Source organism: Amblyomma mixtum, chromosome 9 (assembly GCF_055824585.1).
Source record: "Amblyomma mixtum isolate Tamu chromosome 9, ASM5582458v1, whole genome shotgun sequence".
Taxonomy (NCBI): Eukaryota; Metazoa; Arthropoda; class Arachnida; order Ixodida; family Ixodidae; genus Amblyomma; species Amblyomma mixtum.
In genome coordinates, this window is record NC_143020.1 from 120,241,996 (window position 1) to 120,261,411 (window position 19,416).

The window sequence follows — 19,416 nt, forward strand, 5'->3', positions numbered from 1 at the left end:
ACCGCACGAAAAGGCACATTTGATGTGCTTTCGGTTTGGTTTGGTTTATTGGGGTTTAAGGTCCCAAAGCAACTAAGGCTATGAGGGACGCCGTAGTGAAGGACTCCGGAAATTTTGACCACCTGGGGTTCTTTAACGTGCACTGACATCGCACAGCACACGGGCCTCTAGAATTTCGCCTTCATCGAAATTCAGCCGCCGCGGCCGGGATTGAACCCGCGTCTTTCGGGTCAGCAGCCGAGCGCCGTAACCACTGAGCCACCGCGGCGGGGTTGATGTGCTTTCGTGTCATTTTCTTGAAGAATCTTGAAGCGTGGAGATTCTCTGCCTGCATCTCGTGGTTGTATACTTTGGGTGGTTAGTTGTCTGATTTCGTAAGTCTGGAGCAACGAGAAACCAAAATAGCAACGTTCCGCAGAGACTGTACCAGTAGTACCATCTTGCATCCGCCATACAAATGGTCACTGTCTTCTTCTAGGTAGAAGTGAGCTTGCGACACTTCGCTTGATCTTAGAAGCTGCGTTTTTGCTTTATGATACTGTTTGTTCTTTCGGAGTCACCACACTTTCAGTGTTGGTCCCGTCTCCCTCGGCACCACTCGGGGGGACAGTGGTGCGTAGCTGATGCTGTTGCTAAGTGGATAGATCATAAGCTTGAAGGCCACGCCTTCTCGTCAGTAGAGTTTGCAAGTCATGGTGCCACCTGACGAGTGAAACGCCACAAGCCTGGGATAAAACAGCGCTTTTTTTCCGGGGCCAACAACAATACTCAAAGGTGCGACACAGTCATTGTAGCAAAGGAACTTTCAAAACAGTGCATGCAGCTCTACCCTGCAATGCGAGTAAGATATTGGCAATCCCAAGAAACAACCTTCTGGTAACCTAACCTCTCAATGTGGCACAATGACAGCGTTGTAGTAGACACAGCCATTAAAGGTGCACTGAAGAGGAATCTGAACTTGTCTTTTTGCCGCGAGAACTCGATCTACACGTTCCGAGCTTTCTTACAAACTTCAATTTATAGCCCTGTGTGGCCGATTTCCGTAATTAAATCGAATTAACGTCCGGCTCCCGCCTTTTTTTTAAATTCTGCCTCGTACGGTGGGCGGAGTCGACCAACGCGTGGAGCGCCTTTCACCCAGTCCCGTGGCGGCTTGCCGCTCTGCCATCGGCGGAGTAATACATAGTAGTCCGTAGTAGCAAATAGTCCGCGCGTATTTTTATTTCTTCGGGCTTATTTTGCGGCTATATTATCTGCGAATGAAACTATTTATTCATGGAAACCTAAAAAACAAAATAAAGTGAAAGCAAAGCCTCCACGGGACTGGGTGAAAGGCGCTCCACGCGTTGGTCGACTCCGCCCACCGTACGAGGGAGAATTTTTAAAAAAAGGTGGGAGCCGGACGTTAATTCGATTTAATTGGGGAAATCGGCCACACAGGGCATTAAGTCACTGTTTCTAAGAATGCTAGGAACGTGTAGATCGAGTTCCCGTGGCAAAAAGATGAGTGCAGATTCCTCTTCAGTGCATCTTTAATGCCGGGTACTACATCAGGCTCCATTGCAATGCTGGCCGCTGGTGGACCTTCGCTGCAGGGCCTGGATGGGCATTGCTCCCCCAGGTGTGGTTTGGGAATGGGTCAGCGGCTGCGTCGGGCGTCCGCAACCACAGTGCCCACTGGCAATGTTGCAGCAATGCTCGTGCAGAACTTCCCTGGTCCGCTGCTTGCTCCGCACTTATCAACTGTCGCCGCGATCACGTGCGCAGTGTGCTCGCGTGATGAGCCAGCCGAGCATGCACAGTCGTGCCACATCCGAGCGCATCCACACTCGCACACCGAAAATGACTCGTGCACGTTGCCCAGCCTGCTCTGAGCTGTCAGTGGCTGTCAAGCCCATGTCAATGCCATACTCACTTGCATTGGTCTTTACGACAAATGTCATTTTGAGATCTGGAAGCTGCAATCTCGCTGTATGAGCAGTGGCTTTGGATAGAGCGTAAAACGCCGATTCCTCCATGGCAGTCGAGATGCAAGGTAATTCCTGTTGCAACAGCTGGTGCAGAGGACGGGCATCGCTTGCGCACGGTGCTGAGACAGCCTGGTTTGCTGTGTGAGATCACATTTGTTTTCGTTTCTTGGAGCACTCTCCAGTTCCTGTGTTGGGTTTTTTCCTGGCATCCTTTCTGGCCATTAGGGCCTCTTTTGCAGCAGAACTGGATTTTCCAGAGAGGTGAACACATTTGTTTATTCTCTACAGAAAAGCATATTGTAATGCCGAAGAATGTGTTGCACTGCAATGTGTTTTGCGGGCACAAAACACAGCACGGCACAAAGTACAAAGCGCAGAACGGCGTTCACTGACAGTCGGCGGTTCCAGCAGCACCAACCCGGAGCACGCGCTCGCCGAGAGCAGTCCCGCTGCCGCGTGGGCACTTCTTCATCATTACAATATATTTACACATGCCTTCTCTTGTGGTCATGTGCGTGCATAGTGGCGGGCACTTCTTCATCATTACAATATATTTACACTTGCCTTCTCTTGTGGTCATGTGTGTGCATAGTGGAACAACTTGCCCCTTATACTGCACGAGAGAACCAACTACAGTAAAACCTCACTTATGATTTGACCCGCGTTAATTCGGAAAAGTGGATGATTTGGACATCTCGTCTGGTCCTGCCAAATGTATGTGTTCTGTGGCATGAAACTCTCGTTAATTCGGAGGGATTGGGTCATTCTTGGGCCATTCTTAGGTTAATTCGTACAGGTGGTGGGGTTTGCAGGGGCATAAAGTGCTGAAGATGGAGTGACAGTGACTGGGCATCTTAAATCTGGCACTGGCGTCCAACCGATATGTAAAGGTGCCTTGCTCATGACTGGGATTCACGACTGTGATCCATGCTCATGACTGTAATCCATGCTCATGACTGTGATCCATGCTCCTAGAACTGCAACAAAACAAACAGGGCCAAAATAGATAACAGCTGTGACGAAACCTGCTTTGCAAGGTGAGTACCTGGAAAGAACCGCTGCTGAGAAACACATCCATTGTTTGAGCATTTCCTCGCAATGCACAATTGCCGTGGTTCAAGAAACAAACTTTTTTAGAGTACTTCTCGGTCGATTTCGCCAATGAAACATGGGGAGAGCGTGAAAAACAAGGCATGCAGGCCGGCACAATAATTATTAAAAAAAATCAATTTCTTTCATAGTGTCATCATAGTGTGTACTCTTTCTATGATGCATCCTTTGTGTATGCATCACTGTGAGAAGATGCCAATCCGATTCCAATGTGACGTTGTTGCAGAGTCTCTGGGAACCTGCTGGCCGCCCTGTTTTTGGTGCGCTGCTATGTGACGGTCCTGCGGGTGTCGAGTGATGAAGTGGGCATTCTGAGCTTCGATCAAGTGCTTCGGGTCCCCACCAAGCAGGGTGCTTGCTCCTGGATTGGCATCAGCCAGCCCTGCGTGAGTTGGGGGCCGGCTGGTGTGGAAGAAAGAAAAAGAAGGCACTGTGAATGCCCCACTTATTGGGGTACACCGTGCCGTGGGATGAAGAAAAGAGCGAAAGCAGGAAGAGAGAAAGAAGCATTGTTGTAGGGGTGGCTCTGGATTAATTTCAACCACCTGCGGTTCTTTAACGTGCACCAACATTGCACAGCACGCAAGTGTCTTATGCGCTTCAACTCCATTCAAGTGTGGCGATGATTTGAACCTGTGTCCTCGTGCTTGGCAGCTAACACCATTACCATAACACCATAGCTAACACCATAAGACTGAAGGCATATAAATCTATTGTAAGGCCAAGTCTCGAATATGCCTGCATTGTATGGGACCCCTACACGATAGATGACATTCAAAAACTAGAAAGAATGCAACGTCTTGCGGCACGATTCATTTACAACCGTTACAGGCGCCTAGACTCTCCTTCCGCCCTGTTGAAACTCGCAGACTTAGAACCACTGGCAGATAGAAGGAAGAAAGCCCGTCTCAACTTCCTTCATTCATTATACTTTTCTCGACTTGGTATCCGACCTGAAAATCACATCGTTAATGATTCTGCACGAACCTCGCGCCATAAGCATGCCCTTAGCCTGAAACCTATTTTTGCACGCACAAATACATACAAGTTTTCTTTTCTTCCGAGAACAGTTTCTCAATGGAATGCTCTACCGGAGAACTCTCCGTTGCTTTGTAATAATTCTTGATTTTCACTGCTGGTTTAGTAGCTGTACTGTAACCGCGTTTTCAATTGTACTTTTACGTTGCTTGTTTTGTGGCATTTATATCGTTTGGTACTATCGCACCTGTTTTGCTTTTCCCTCCTGTATGTATTTCCCTCTCCTGCTTGGACATGCAGCATGTCCGCAGTATTCAATAAATAAATAAATAAAATAAATAACTAAGCCACTGTGACGGGTGAGGTGGTTCGGAGTGCTCGCTCCTTGGGAAAAAGAAGAAAATAACATTGGGAGAGCCAAAAATGACTGGCTTTCACTTGTGGTAATTGTGGTAAACGAAAGCTGTAGAAGACATGCGGGTAAACTGCCGTATTGATCACTGTGGTTCGCCTTTCACTCAGTGAGACCCTTATGTAAACTACCCCAATGTACAGTCTTTGTCAAAAGTAACCAGGCTGCATGATTTGCTTCTAGCTTGTACAGTGGAGCGCTTACAGCTTCCCTGAAGCTGAAATGGTCGTTAAAGGTAAGGACTGGGGGTCTTCTTACCTTCCAACACCTTTTGATCTCTAGAAAAGCCACACGGGCTCCACTATACAAGCTAGAAGCAAAACATGCAGCCTGGTTACTTTTGACAAAGACTGTACGTTTACTGCACACTGGTCTCAAGGTGCGCCCTTTTTTCACCCTCTCCTTATCCATGGTTGCTTAAGGGTGCTCTCCACCATAAATCTTCACCATATAATTTTTGCTTTCGCTCTCGGTGCAGCATGCTACGAAGGCACGGTGGTAAAAATGAGTTCACAATAAAACTAGGAGTCTGTATGGAAAATGCAGTATGGAATACTCCGATATAAAATGCACACAGTGCTTTTCATGCATCTTGACGTACAACTGGACGATACTTGACTTCACTACCGTGCTGTCATTTAATGTGTCTGGGGGTATACCACAAGATGGGCTAGATCTAAATCACAGGAGCAATCATGCATTAGCATCTGCCCGAGTAAAGCCATACTGCTGCAAAGTAAATGTACAAAACTAGCTCGGAAACCTCACAGAGTTAGAAAAGTTGTCCATGGTTTGGGGCTCAAACCTGGGAACAAACTGTTAACCAGGATGGTTAGTGGATGGCAGGGTGAGGTCAAATTGACACACAGCTAAGAACGAGGCCAGTGATGATCTGTGGTTAGCTTAGTTGGTCGAGTGACTGCCATGAACAGGCAGTGGTCGGTGGTTGGAGCCCCAAGCCAGCATGAATTTTCCTTCAATTGCAAAATTTCTGTGATAGCTGTATAGTTGTTTCCTATAGCTATATGGCTGCATGCTTGTACATTCTCGTCATCATGACTGAGGCCCCTAACTTCCAGCGGAGGAAAATTTTAATCCTGTAAACTGACAGCAAAGAATCTGCGATGTTCTGTGGGAGACATCAGTGAATGCCTCACTATGCATCTCGCTGTATATTTGGAACCATGATGTCCATATACCATGAATTTTTTTCTTTCCGCCGAGCTGTTCTGAGCTCCAAGCGACCTTCGCTGCAAGGCTTGCTAACCTATGTAGGAGAAGCCAGCTTTTCAAAGATCTTGAGGCAATAGGGGATATTCAAAATTCCGCAAGTGCGCTTTCCCACATAACTATGTTGCCCCAAACAAGATGGCCGACTTCGCCATAAAGGAACTACGTGGGCTACAGGACAGGCGCTAAAGGTGTGGATAGAATGTAAGAAACGTATTTTGGAAGAATCAAACAAAAAACCAGTCTTTCTTGCTTTGTTTCAGCTGGAAACGCATGGTCAGCCATCTTGTTTGGGACAACGTTGTTATGCGGGAAAGCGCACTTGCGGAATTTTGAATATCCCCTATTGAGGCAAAGCACGCAGTGTTCAAGTGCAAAGGACAACTTGTGAAACATTGACCCACACAAAAAGACAGGACGACAAGCACAGGCACCTGTGCTTGTCGTCCTGTCTTTTTGTGTGGGTCAATGTAGCACCTTGTTTCACAAGTTAACGTGCAGATCCAACTTACCCGGCAACATACCTTACTGAAGTGCATAGGACGAGGTGGCCATGGATGTAGAAAGGAGGAGTTACGAGTCGAGTCGTTAAGAAAGAGAAAGCACTAAAAGAGTTGAGGGAAGTAGCGAAAGCGACGAAGGGCAATTGGGCGCAGGGCTGGGCTGCAGCTCAAACCTCGGGAGTGGTGGTGCCATGCAGGCTGCTCCGTGCATGATGTGTGCATAATGACCACCAGTTATTTTGCCTTTGCAATACATGGCCTGCTCAAGCCCATTTCTTGTTCTTGAGTTCGACCAGGATATCATTAACTTGCTTTTGTTCCCTGTCCAGCTCTTCTTTCTTCCTGTCCTCTAACACTACCTGTACATTTAGCTCACTGTACTGTCTTTAACTCTATTTTAATCGTTTTTGTTAGCCTTCACATTTACGCTCCCTTAAAGGGACACTGAGGAAAGCACTATTAACATTTTTTTTATAGTAAAATCCGATAGTTCGGCATGTCATGGCTTTGTTGCCACTTGGCCGGCTGCGAAAGATGCATTTATTTCTAAGAAATTTGGATTCGAAGTTGAAAAAGTTTTTCCCGCCGCTCTGATTCAAACTTTTGATTCTCCTATGACGACACAGGACTAAGTGACGTGAAACATGACGTGCGCATGACGTACCGCAGACTCCGTGATTTCTGGCGGCCAGCAGTGCGGCCTAGCAGCAGCCGAAAAGAAAGCTACCGCCGGCCGCACGTTGAAGGCATCTATCGGCTATTGCGGCCGTCGCTACAGTCGCTTCGATTACGTTTGCACTGGCGTTTTGCCAGCGTTACGATGGATCTCGTTCTCGAAGTCTTCAACGAAGTTCTCGCAAATATACACCTTTAGCATACCGTGTACCTCGTTACCGCTAGCGGAATACCGGGAGCCCGCCTACCGCCGAAAAACAGGCGCTGATTTGTCCCGATGCTTCAGGAGCGCGCGTAGCTGCCGGGCACATGGCGCCATCTGGCGACGTCAAGGAGATTTGCGCATGCATTGGCTGCGCCTCAGGGATTTGTGGCTTCTCGGGTCCTAGAGTTGCTAGAACCATTGGTTCTAGCAACACTGCTTTGTCCTATGACGTCATCACGCTTGTACTTGCGAGTTTGGCCTGTGGCGGCGATACCTGTATTTTGGTTCTTGCTCTTTTCTATGTTACAAGAGCTTTATTGTCAGTATGAGGGGCGTTTTTGTAATCAGGAGCGGGTATTCTGTCGATACAAGCCAACTTCAATTTCTCCTCAGTGTCCCTTTAAGTCAGTGCTGGCAAGTTACAAGTGCTTTGTATACTTTTCTCTCGGGGAATACTGCTAAGCTGCTGTTCGTGACCTGAGAGTGCCTTCCAAATGCACTCCACCCCATTCTCATTCTCCTTATTTCACTCTTGTGATCTGGGTCTGCAGTCAGCACCTGGCCTAATGGGATTTATTCTTTGACCACATTTCAGCATTGCTTGGGTGCCCGCCATAAACTGTAGCAAATCCTAATGAGTAATCACTAGGGCCCGGAAATATAGGCATTTGCCTAAACATGCCTATAAATGCCTAAACTGGGGATTTTTGCACTTGCCTGCCTTTTTGTAAATAATACCTATTTTACCGCATTTTTTTCCTATAAATACCTAAATCCGGCACTTTGGTCCTCGGTGCCGTTTTTCAATTTTGAGACGTGTCGAAGTGCGGTGAAAGGCGCGCGCCGATGCACGCACAAAAGGCGCGGGTCTCGCTGAACGTTTTTCTCGAATTGTAACTTGAACGCAGTGTAACGAAGTGTTTATCTCGAGGTGTAGCAAGAGACGAGTTTGGAAAGAGACCTGATGTACATTAGTGCAGGCTTCTCAAAATTGATGGAAAGGATGACAAAGTTGGAAAAGGCTGGACTCTCAATAGATGAATCGTTGAAGGTAGTGGCAGTAGTACCAGCAGCACTTCGGGGACTGGAAGGAAAGGGCGCTACTGCTTCTACGAAGATGCAACAATTGGTAGAAAAAAAATAGATGCCTAGAAACAATTTCCCAAATTGGAGACTTTCTACGCGGAGACGATACGGCCACATCACCTGAAGGCCTAAGCCTTCATCAACTCTCACGTTTTAGGTTCGCGCCACTAAGTTCATGTAATGTCAAAAGAAGCCTTTTAAAGTAGAAAGCTATGCTTAGCGAAAATCGAAGGAGCTTCAAGTTCTAAAACCTGATAATGCGCTTTATTGCTTCAGTTGAGGACTGCGTACGCTCCGTGCTTGACTTTGTACATATGAATAAAGAGTATTATTCAAAGCACCTATTTTTGCTTGATAGTGCCTATTTCAATATTTTTTAGAGCCTAGATGCCTACCTATTCCGGGGTTCTTTAGTGCCTAAATTTCCGGGCCCTAGTAATCACATACCCTGAATACCCCACTGTGGTGTTCTCTCCCTCAGCTGACGCACGTGGGCCCCCAGTGGGTGGCCGGCAAGGTGTCCCTGGTCGACCAGCAGAGTCGGACGTGGCGGGTGGCGCTGCAGGGGTGTGAGGAGACCCTGCATGTGATGCACGCTCTTGTCCAGAGGCAGGGCTTCGTCGTCATCACCACAGGTGAGCAGGGGCACAAGCTGCACGTAGGGGGACTCGCCAACCTCGAGACTGCGATGTAGCCGATAGAGTGGCAGAATTTCGTTTCAAATCAAGTTTATTTCATATTTACAGTACATGGTTATGGGGTATATACATACATCAGGAGGCCCAAAAGTCGAGACTGCAAATCGGGCCTCCTATGGCTACATGAACAGAATACATAAACCGACGCATGCACAACAATCCGAGGTAAAAAAAAAAAAGGAAGTCAAATAAAGCGACAAAAAGGAAAGAAGTGTGCAGCAAATGAATGTTACATAGTGATTGTGAACACAAAAACGTTAGTAAACATCTAAGGATTCAAACAAGTGGTGTTTTAACATTTTTTTGAATTGGTACAATGACATAGGGGCTTTCAGTGAAGGGAGCAAATTATTCCGAGTGGAGATGGCAAAGAACGATGTAGTTTGCTTTTCATAATTAGTCCGTACTTTTGGCAACAATAAATTGTTCGACAAAGCAAAACGCGTGACGTTATTATTAGTAATTATATTTTCAGGGACAAAATTAACACATATATACTTATTGATTACTTTGAAAAGAAAAACCAGGACCTGAAATTTGTGTAGATGTTCAAGGGGCAGGACATGTAGTGAATGGAACAAAGGTGCAGACGGCTGGGTAAAAGAAGAAGAGAAAGTGCTTGTTTTTGCATAGAAATGAGTATAGAAAGATGAATTCTGTATGTGCTACCCCATGAAGTGATACAGTAATTAATATGGGAGTGTATGAATGCGTAATAGATGGGGTAACATAAGAGGGTTCTCAAACTGCTGTTCCCTTCTCCCGAGGCCATGTTTGATCTCTTTCTGTACTTCGTTTCACACTTGGCATATACAATGCTTTGAGAGCTGCGCAAGTAATGCTTCCGCAAAGCACGCTCACACTTCTCGAAGCCTTGGCTGGGGTTTTGATGAACACATGGAGCGACATAAAATGCCTTGCTTACCATTGCAAATCATGGCCAAGGCAGTCAGGCATTCACTTATTGAACCCTCCAGTTATAGTTTTCACTGATGGTGAGCAACTTTTTGGGTGCGGACGTGACCAGTGCTAAGGGGTCTGCCAGCTTTGGCAGCATTGCATGCCATGCATGAAATGGAGTGCACTTGGCACTTATAATGTGAAAGGTCATTTCGCATGCACCGCTGCAGTTGGGGGCGGAGCTGGTGAAAAACTTGAAAAGTTAGGCTACAGCCTGACTTCTACATAGAGTTGAAAGTAGAAGGTTAGATGGCCACTGCGGTAGCTCAGTTGGTCGACTACTGTACGCAGTACGTGGAGGTCGTGGGTCTGTATCCCACCAGGAACAAGTGGTCTTTTGCTCTACCTTTGGCCAAATATCTAAGTAATGAATACCGCACTTATTTCCTACTTTAATGAACACCACTACTCAAAAAGCATGGCCCTCTGCATTCCTTGGTTTCAGTGGCTGTTGGCTGCTTTCATATGGGGGTTAATAGTAATTCACTAGAATAAACTTTTCTTTGACAGAAAAAACAGGAAAATTATTTTATTTTGTGTAGCAGTGGGTGGCAGAAGTGATATGAGAGAGGCAATAGATGTAGTCAGGCTGGTGGTGATGAATATACTGAGTAAATGGAAATGCGGTTAGGCCGAATGTGAAGTAGGTGTGCTAGCACGTCAGTTTTGGTCTGAGATTTGGTTTCCAAGGTCAGGCAGGCTTCAGACGAAGGCCAGCGAAATCGGACTTCAGCTCCTCCTCTAGGGTATGACGCAGTAGATTAATGGGTTAATTCCTACATATGCCAAATTGGTCGTTCTCAACTTTAATTCTGGTAGTCCTCACACCACTCCTGGCACACTGGTGCAGCGGTTAAGTGACGTGCAACTGCCCTGCGAGGACAGGTGCTGCCGCCGGTGGGGCTTGTACAACCTATGTTGTCCTCCTCGAGCAATATGGGTCTCTGCCATCAGTCATAAACTTAACTGCCACCTGCCACGGTGGTCAATTTGTTCATAATCCGGTGGGGAACTTGCGATGACGGCACAAGGTCACGTGACATACGTGGCCCACCTGGGTTCCTTCTTCAGGGTCTGCTGCTCACAATCCAGCGTCAGCATCGTCGTCGGCTCCGGGTTATTTGCTGGACATTTGCTCTTATTCAAGGGATGTACATAGCTTAAGTTTGGTGCAGAACTTTTTATGTGTAGCATATTGCAATCACTCAGTTCAGCCCTTGGGCACGGCTGGGCAGCCACCAAACCACGTGACGTGACGTCATGTGGTTTGGTGATGCCACGTCACCCAAACCACGTGAAAAAAAAGAAAAAAAAACAAAAAAAAGAAAAAAAAGGGGGGGGGCGGTGGCGGTTGCCACCGCCCCGTTTCAAAGGGGGCGCTCCTATCCATCCATCCATACGTCAGGGAGGAAAAGCTGCTGAGAAAATCGAGTGCCGCCAAGCAATACCTCGCGCAAAAAGACCGCGCAATATGCAACGCCATGGGCGTCCGGAGGGGGGGGCAAGGGGGGGCGGCTGCACCCCCCTGGAAAATCACTCACTCGAACCGTGAGTGATGGCCGCACGCCAGGGGCGGTGGTGCGCTCAGCCAAAAGGGTAAAAGCAGCCCCGCTTCGACGCTTGGTCACATCTGCGAAATGCCGCGTCCGGGCGCGCGTCATTCCGCCGTTTTCAAACCACGCCACCGCCAGCTCTGCTGAAGGACGACCTGTTGCAGACATGCAGCGGCACCGGCGAGCATGTGTTTCGAGATGGGTGTCTGTTTCTTTGATCTCTAGAGAGATAGCGACACGGAGGCAGACAGTGCACAGGGCACAGGTGGTGGTGGTGGTAGTGGTTTATTTAAAAAAAAATAAAAATAAAAAGTGAAGCAAAAGAGTGTTGCCGGCCGCGGCAATTGCTATCTAATATCTTAAGCACCCGAGCTGCAGCCGGCGGAAACGAAAGGGAAAGGGAGAGGATAGTGAGGAGAAGTATAGAGGGGAGCGACAGCGAGAAAGGACAGGGGAGAGCTTTGTACACTATTTACAAAATACAAAAGTAATCAAGTTCGCGCCGCTCGCGCGCTAAGAGGGCACAGGTCGCTCGCTAGAATCAGGATACGTTCGTACGCCGGCCACCGATGAATTCTTGAGGGGGGAAGGACAAATCAGCCGTGTCCACCCCCGCTTTGTCGGGCTGCTCAGGGGCAAGCGGGCGACGAGTTGGCGCCGCCGCCGCTCGCTGTCTCCTCCGATCCACGGGAGAGCTCAGTGCGGTAGAAGCGCCGCTTTCAGAACCTTCGGCAAAGGGGATTAGCTGCTTTTGTTCACGGCGACGCAGTCTCCAGAGGCGCCCCCACACCAGCGTTCCTTGCGTCTTCTCCGAAAACCAGCGCCTTTGGTCAACGCAGCCCGATGGCGCCTGCCTGGCTCGCCTGTCACCTCTGGCTGGGCCTCAAATCCCAACAGCGCCCATGTACTGTGCGTGTCAGTGCATGGTAAAGAGACCCAGGTGGTCGACATTATCCGAAACTCTGTACTACTCCGTCCCTTATAGCCTGAGTCGTTTTGGGGCTCTGAACCCCATAAAAGCACAAAAACAAATTTTCCGACCGAATTAGTTGCGGGTGTCCCTTCCCCTCGGAAGTCGCGCGGCGTTCCTTACACCCCAAAAGTGCGCATTCGTGGATATTGTGGCAAGTAAGCCCTTGCACATGTGCGCGCCTCTGTGTTTGTGCTTCGGTGTTTTTAGTGGCGGGTTGTCAACGAAGGTGAGAACAACCAAGGCAGCGGACGAGAAAACGACGAGCGGCGAGCAGTGTGTGTGCGGTTGCTCGACTGTGCGGATGCGCGAGCAAGATGGAGCGAGGTGTATGAAGCTGCGAGCGTGCATTTATCTTGTAAATAAGTTTTCGTTGTATATAGTCATCTTTTGTTTTCAACGAACTCGTTCAAAAGACTCAAAAGAAAACATTCGACAGAAGTCTGTCTGGTTGGGAAATTTAATGTTAGGAGAAGGTAAGTGACGCCAACCAAGTAAACTCGTTCAACCATTTTTCCAATCAATATATATGATGACTGTGCACTGAGAGCGTGTAATGAAGCACAGAAATGAATTTATCACCCGTGTAACTACGCAATTCGCCCAGAAAAATCCGAGGCGCCTACAGTTGCTGTTCAAGGAAGACTGACTGAGTGACTGTAGTTGCGTGTTTGTGAACATATTGCGCTGTGTGCTGGTCATCAATTCGGGTGAGTCGAGAACCCGTATGCAGTAAGACTGAGCACTTCGAGTATTGATAATATCTTTTTGCATTTTTATTAATTTTAATTGTTTCTTTGTTGATAAACTCCAATGTATCTCTACAATCCGCGCTTTAATTTGCTGCTTGTAATTTTCTTTCATGTGTGTATTTTACTTATTTTTTATTTATATATAAATAAATAAATTTACTCCGCAAATAGTGCCTTTTCGCTACGAATATACCCCCCCCCCCCCTCCGGCGCCAACAACCAATGGGCCCCCCCCTGAAAAAAATTCTGCGGACGCCCTTGTGCAACGCATTCTTGGCTTAACCAAGCTAAGCCTGGGCATCTTTTTTACCCTTTGATTCATCAAAAGGAACATTGAAGTTATGGGAGCCCCAAGTCCTGAGAGCAACCCCTGCACTCTTGGCGATGAAACGTGAGAGGAAGCCCAGGCACTCTTAATGAGCAGTGACTCAGTAGGGTTCAACACAAAGCTGCCAAACCTCCTGTCCTTTGAAGCAATCGCCACCATGCAGCCGCGTGTGTAGCCCCTGTCGGCAGCGTGTGCAACAGTATCCACAGCCAGGCACGCTTACGTCGGTGGGGGGGATGGAGTCGAAGAGCCTCTGGCTGTGGCATGAGCATAAGTAGGACCGTCTATGGCTACGGTTGAACAGAAGGGCGTCCAAAGAAGCATTTGTACCCTAGCTGACTTTAGATAGTTCTTGTTTAGTAATTTTTCTTTAGTCGTCTTCTACGAGTGTTCTGGAATCAATTGGCTGTGCCCCAAAAGGGAAACTTAATGAATGATCGGGGCAGGAACCAGCTTTGTGACCCATCCTCACCCTCAACCTGTGCATCTTGCTGTTCCTCATCCCACCTCACCGCCGTTGCCTGCCGCCGCGGTGGCTCTGTGGTTATGGTGCTCGGCTGCTGAGCCGACAGACGCGGGTTCGATCCCGGCCGCGGCGGTCGAATTTCGATGGATGCGAAATTCTAGAGGCTCACGTACTGTGCGATGTCAATGCACGTTAAAGAACCCCAGGTGATCAAAATTTCCGGAGCCCTCCACTAACGGCATCTCTCATAGCCTGAGTCGCTTTGGGACTTTAAACCCCAGTAATCACCACCGTTGCCCTTCTGCACCCTCACGAATTTTTCTGTGCTAATCATGCGTCACCTCACCGACTGAATCCCTTGTGAGGTGAGGGTGAGGACGCCCTCACGAGGGCCTGCCCTCGTGAGGGTGCCCATGTCTGGTGGTGGGCATAAGACACGTGCTGCCTGTTTGAATGTAGCGAAACTGGTGTTTGGCACAGTGCAGGTATGAGAGAAAATTTGCACACATACTGCCATGAAGTCCAGTGTACTTATTCTTGGAAAGTGTTGAACTGCTACGAGTGCATGTAGCCCAAAAGGTTGAGCACCATTGAATAGCGACATGTGATGTGTTTGAGCCAAGGGCTGCGTATCTTTCAACAAGCTGCGAAAGTAGCGTCACAAACAAAAGAGACGGCACTAAAAAAAAAACTACAAAGTTGGGTCATGTGCAAGATGAGCAGAGCCTTAAGATTTTGTCGAACTGCTGAAAATATCCAGTCAAACCCGCATGCATCAAACTTGCGGAAAAATGCCTGCGAGTTATATATAGCGAGTAATTTGATATAAGGGTAGCAGTAAATTTAACAATATACATACGTACTAAGATGCAAAAAAAATGTATTTCTGCGATAGCCGCTGACTGCATGCAGGTTACGGAGTGAAATAGCCATGAATATTCTGTTTCTTCATCTTCAGTAGAACAGAAAACTGGGCGAGTTGGTGAAGGTTCAACATTATGTACAGCGCGAAAAACTAAGACAGGGGAAGAAACACGCAAACAAACAAGCGCTGACTATCAACTGAAAATTTTATTAGGAAACTCGTGGTTATAAAGGCTTCAACCCTGCACGCGCAGGCGCACAAAGCCTGAAACAACAAAACAACAAAAACAGCAAAACCGAAACAGCAAACCAAACCACACGTGTGCATTAGCCTCATTGCACTGCCGCAGTACTATCAATATATTCCAGTTCTACCTGGTGTAAGGCCACCGAAGGTTTTGCAACGCATGGAATGCGCGATGTGGCGATCAGATACGCCTCTACTATTTCCCGGCACTTCTGATCCCTGTGCCTGAAGACAACGTCAGCATGTGTACTCCTGACTTGGGGCGTGCTGACGTTGTCTTCAGGCACAGGGATCAGAAGTGCCGGGAAATAGTAGAGGCGTATCTGATCGCCACATCGCGCATTCCATGCGTTGCAAAACCTTCGGTGGCCTTACACCAGGTAGAACTGGAATATATGGATAGTACTGCGGCAGTGCAATGAGGCTAATGCACACGTGTGGTTTGGTTTGCTGTTTCGGTTTTGCTGTTTTTGTTGTTTTGTTGTTTCAGGCTTTGTGCGCCTGCGCGTGCAGGGTTGAAGCCTTTATAACCACGAGTTTCCTAATAAAATTTTCAGTTGATAGTCAGCGCTTGTTTGTTTGCGTGTTTCTTCCCCTGTCTTAGTTTTTCGCGCTGTACATAATGTTCATCTTCACTGCCTCGGAGAGAACACATCTTTCAATGCTATCGATGGACCACAAACAGCTGAGACTGCAGCCTTCTATCGATGTGCAACAGCAATGAAGCATGCTGAGCACATGGAGCACATTGAAGCACGTGGGCATAGGCTTTCAAGCCTTCATCACAATTTGCTTCCGTGGCGTCCTGGTTATCTGTGGCATTGGAGATGATGTTGTTATCCAGAAGCCCACAGTCTCAGTGTCCTCGTCTGCTGAGACGGTCGGTCGCCTACGGCTGCCCCGTCACAAATAGCTCCAGGAAATTTGGACAACTAGTTCCACAAATCATCAAGATGCGCGACGGCTTCGTTAAGTTCACCCAGTTGGTCAAATCTTAAAGGAAACTCCCAAGCTGGAGTAGCTTTGTAATAAGGGAGTAATTACTGATTGGCATCTACCCAAGCACAGCAATAAGGCTACGAAGGAAATCTATATAGCTACCAGGAGAAATTTTTTTTTAACTAGCTACGAAGTTTCTGAGAAAGCTGTATAGCTTTCCTTTGTAGCTGTATGGCTGCACTTAAGTTCACCCGACAAAGAATTTGCTCCGTCATCTCTGGGAAAGCAGAGACCAGACTGTCGGAAGCAGTTCTGTATAGTTTCGTTTTTGACATCATTCATGGACAGGGCGCCTGAGAGGTCGACATTTAGGTCTCTTCTAGTCTTCAGGTTCTGCAGGAGAAGTTCAATCGGACGTTTTCTACAAGCGACGTTCACCACAAGTATTATACCCTGGTCCAAGGGTTGAAGCACCGACAGCGTTCGGTGGCAGGAAGCGAACTGCATTGTTGCTGAAACTAGCGCTGCAGCAGTGGGCACAGTTGTCCATGATGAGGCAGACGTTGCGATTGTAGCCTACTCGGTCATCGCTCCAAGACTTTGGCCACTTGGCAAAAAGTTCATTGGTCATCCACGCTCTTCCGATTAGGGTACTGGAACCGAAAGCACATTCTGCAATCATCTCAGACACTTGCTTTTTCTGCTGGGTCTTTTCTCCGCTTTGACCCGAACGTCAGCCTCATTCTTGAAAATGGTGCTTATGCTTTTCGGAATCTTGTACGCTGTGGCGACTTCAGATTTCTTCTCACCTTGTTCAGCTCTCTTGATAATTTTGAGTTGCATGGAAAAGGGGAGGTTCTGCCTTCTGCCCTTTAGCGGATGTCATTCGAGCACACAGAGACAACGGAAACCATGTGAAATTGCCGATGGCAGCATGACGCACCACAAGTGTGAACTGCGGGACAACGCGGGCACAACTGGCGCAGTGCATTATAAACGCTTGTTCTGGTCGGCTGGCCACGCGCCCGCTGCCTACACCATGGAAAATCCGCGTCACCATTGGTCTGCGTGCGCTACATAGCACCATGGCACCCGCAGGTCCATGCGGGAAAGCTAACCTCCAGATATGTGGTGAGGGAAAGTCAGCTTCTTGATAGTTGAGCAAATCATGATGGCTGTGAGGGACACTGTAGTAGAGGGCTCCAAAACTTAAACATGCACTGACATTGCACAGTACACAGGCCTTTAGCATTTTGCCTCCACCGAAATGCAACAGCCGCGGCTAGGATCAAACCCGCGTCTCTCCAGTCGGCAGCCAAGTACCATAACCACTGAGCCACTGCAGCGGCTTCCAGGTTGTTGAGTCAACTGGAGGTGTCCGAAGGTCGATTGGAGCTGTGGGGAAGCCAAACCATGGAGGTGTGTTGAGGGAAAGCCAGCTTCTTGAGTCGCCTAGTGTTGCCCAAAGGCCGGTCTAACGGGTGTGACGGCTAATTTTTGTACGATGTCGCCGTACATTTTCCTGTACATTCGCGTTGTAGCTTTATGGTGCTCAGAAATGATTCGGTATAATGGATAATTTGGTCTAACCGAGCTTGATGTGATCAGGTTCTAGTATCATGTAGTGGTGTGCACTGTTAGCTCCACATACTTAGCAATATGTACTGCCAGGACTTGCATATGGGGCAGAAACGTGGAGGCTTATGGAAAAGCTTGAGATTGTGTTGAGAACTTCTCAGCAAGCTACGGAAAAAAAGTTATTGGTGTAATATTAAGAGACAGGAAAAAAAAGACCCGAGTGGGTCATGGGTTCAACAAGAGTTAATGACATCATAGGTGAAATCAGCTGCCGTCATAACAAATGGGCACAGCCGGGGCATGTAATGTGAAGGGAAGGTATACCGATGGTCCCTTAGGGCAAAAGAATGTATTCTTGATTGGAAGGTTTGTAGGGAAAAAGTGCTTGCAGCTGACTCAAGGTTTATGGAAGGTCAGTTTGAGAGGTGTTTTTGACTACTTAGCTGGGCTTATTACTAAAAATTGAATAGAGCTTTTTTTTCTGGTTTTTTCTTTGTGCACCAGTTGACATGAGGGTGTGCATATCCATCGACGAAAGCCAAGACTTGTATGAAATAGAGGCCGCGCGCGGGTGGAACGGTCGGCCGACAGCGCTGGTGTTGTGGGGTGAACTGTTGGCGATCGGCCTGGACAGTGGCCGACTTTGTGTCTACCACCTGCGGGGCTCCCTGGCTGACCTGGCCTCCCGCCAGCCCGACTGGACTGAGCAGCTGGGCACGGATCCCATCACGGGCATCGATGTGACCAGCGACCCGAGAACTTCACGACCCACTCTGGTGGCTGCCTCTCGCCAAGGACTGCACATCATCAGGTGGCCGGTTCATCAGACACCAGACAGGGATTAGTGTTAAGTCAGATGGGGGTCGGGGTCAGTTCCTTGATCTTGTTTCTTTTTGTTGTTATGTTTTTGTTGTTAATTTAAACAATGTGCCGATCAAGTTTCATTGTTACCTTTGTTTAATTGTAGTAGTGTAACCTTTCTCTCTTGCACAGCGCCAAGTGCTTAGGTACAGGAGCCATTGGCAGGCGTTGCTTGCTTTTCATTCGTGTACTTTTGATGACATTTTCATTACAAATAAAATCATGAATTCATTCAATACTTTATTCATTTGTGCTCCTGGCAGAGTTTTGATGGAGGAGAAACACAAAAGGCTCCCGTGTGCTGTGCAAAGGAGTGCTGGAAAATGAATTACTGACTGCATGAGCTAGCATGTGTGGAGCAAAGCAAACCGGCATTGGCCGAGCTGGAAAGCCTGTGTGTCCAAATCTGGATTTACACACGATGCATTATGGCTTGCTTTGTCGTTGTCACTAGTTTAAAGACAGTGACACTGAAGTCGTGACCAACATGATGTCATGAATGCATTCATGCACCAGAACTGAAGTAACACCATGCATCTGCACAGGACATTTAGTGGTCATCACAACAGTTTTAAGGCAGTGACACTGAAGCCAGGACCAACATGATGTCATGAATACGCCATGCACCGGACCTAACACCATGATGACACCATGCATCTGCACAGAACAAAATGCGACCATCAAGTAATGATGTCTCGCGGAGAGAGAGGAGGTTAGAGAACAGACGAGAGTTGAGGTAAACCTGGCTGCTAGCAAGTGTAGTGCAGATAACAGAAAACCAGTGGTGGCTTGGAATAATGGAGTGGGTTCCTTGAGATGGCAGGCGTAGCAAGGGAGGGGCGGAGTATCAGGCGGATGCATGAGTTGAAGTTTGTAGAGGCAGTGTGGCAGTAGCTAGAGGACTCTGCACAGAGTTAGAATTGGAGGGATATGGGAGTGGCCTTTATCCTGCAGTGGGTGTAGTTAGGCAATAAGTCTAGTGTGATGCATTTCAATCACAAAAACCTAGTCACGCTGAACTGTCTTGGCTA

The 19,416-nt window shown here is 47.8% G+C and overlaps 1 protein-coding gene across 5 annotated transcripts in view; it reads left to right on the top strand.

Annotated features, from left to right (window-relative positions):
- LOC149331028 (uncharacterized) overlaps window positions 1-18,621 on the top strand; it is a 50,899-nt gene extending 32,278 nt beyond the window's left edge. For 4 of the 5 annotated variants that reach the window (XM_089561749.1, XM_089561747.1, XM_089561746.1 and 1 more), the window contains exons 6-8: window positions 3,307-3,466; window positions 8,651-8,804; window positions 18,029-18,621. In XM_089561749.1, the coding sequence (XP_089417875.1) occupies window positions 3,307-3,466; window positions 8,651-8,804; window positions 18,029-18,369 (655 nt within the window). In that variant the 3' untranslated portion in view covers window positions 18,370-18,621. The remainder of the gene's footprint in view (window positions 1-3,306; window positions 3,467-8,650; window positions 8,805-18,028) is intronic. The other variant, XM_089561748.1, reaches the window with a different exon arrangement.
- The last annotated feature ends 795 nt before the right edge of the window (window positions 18,622-19,416 follow it).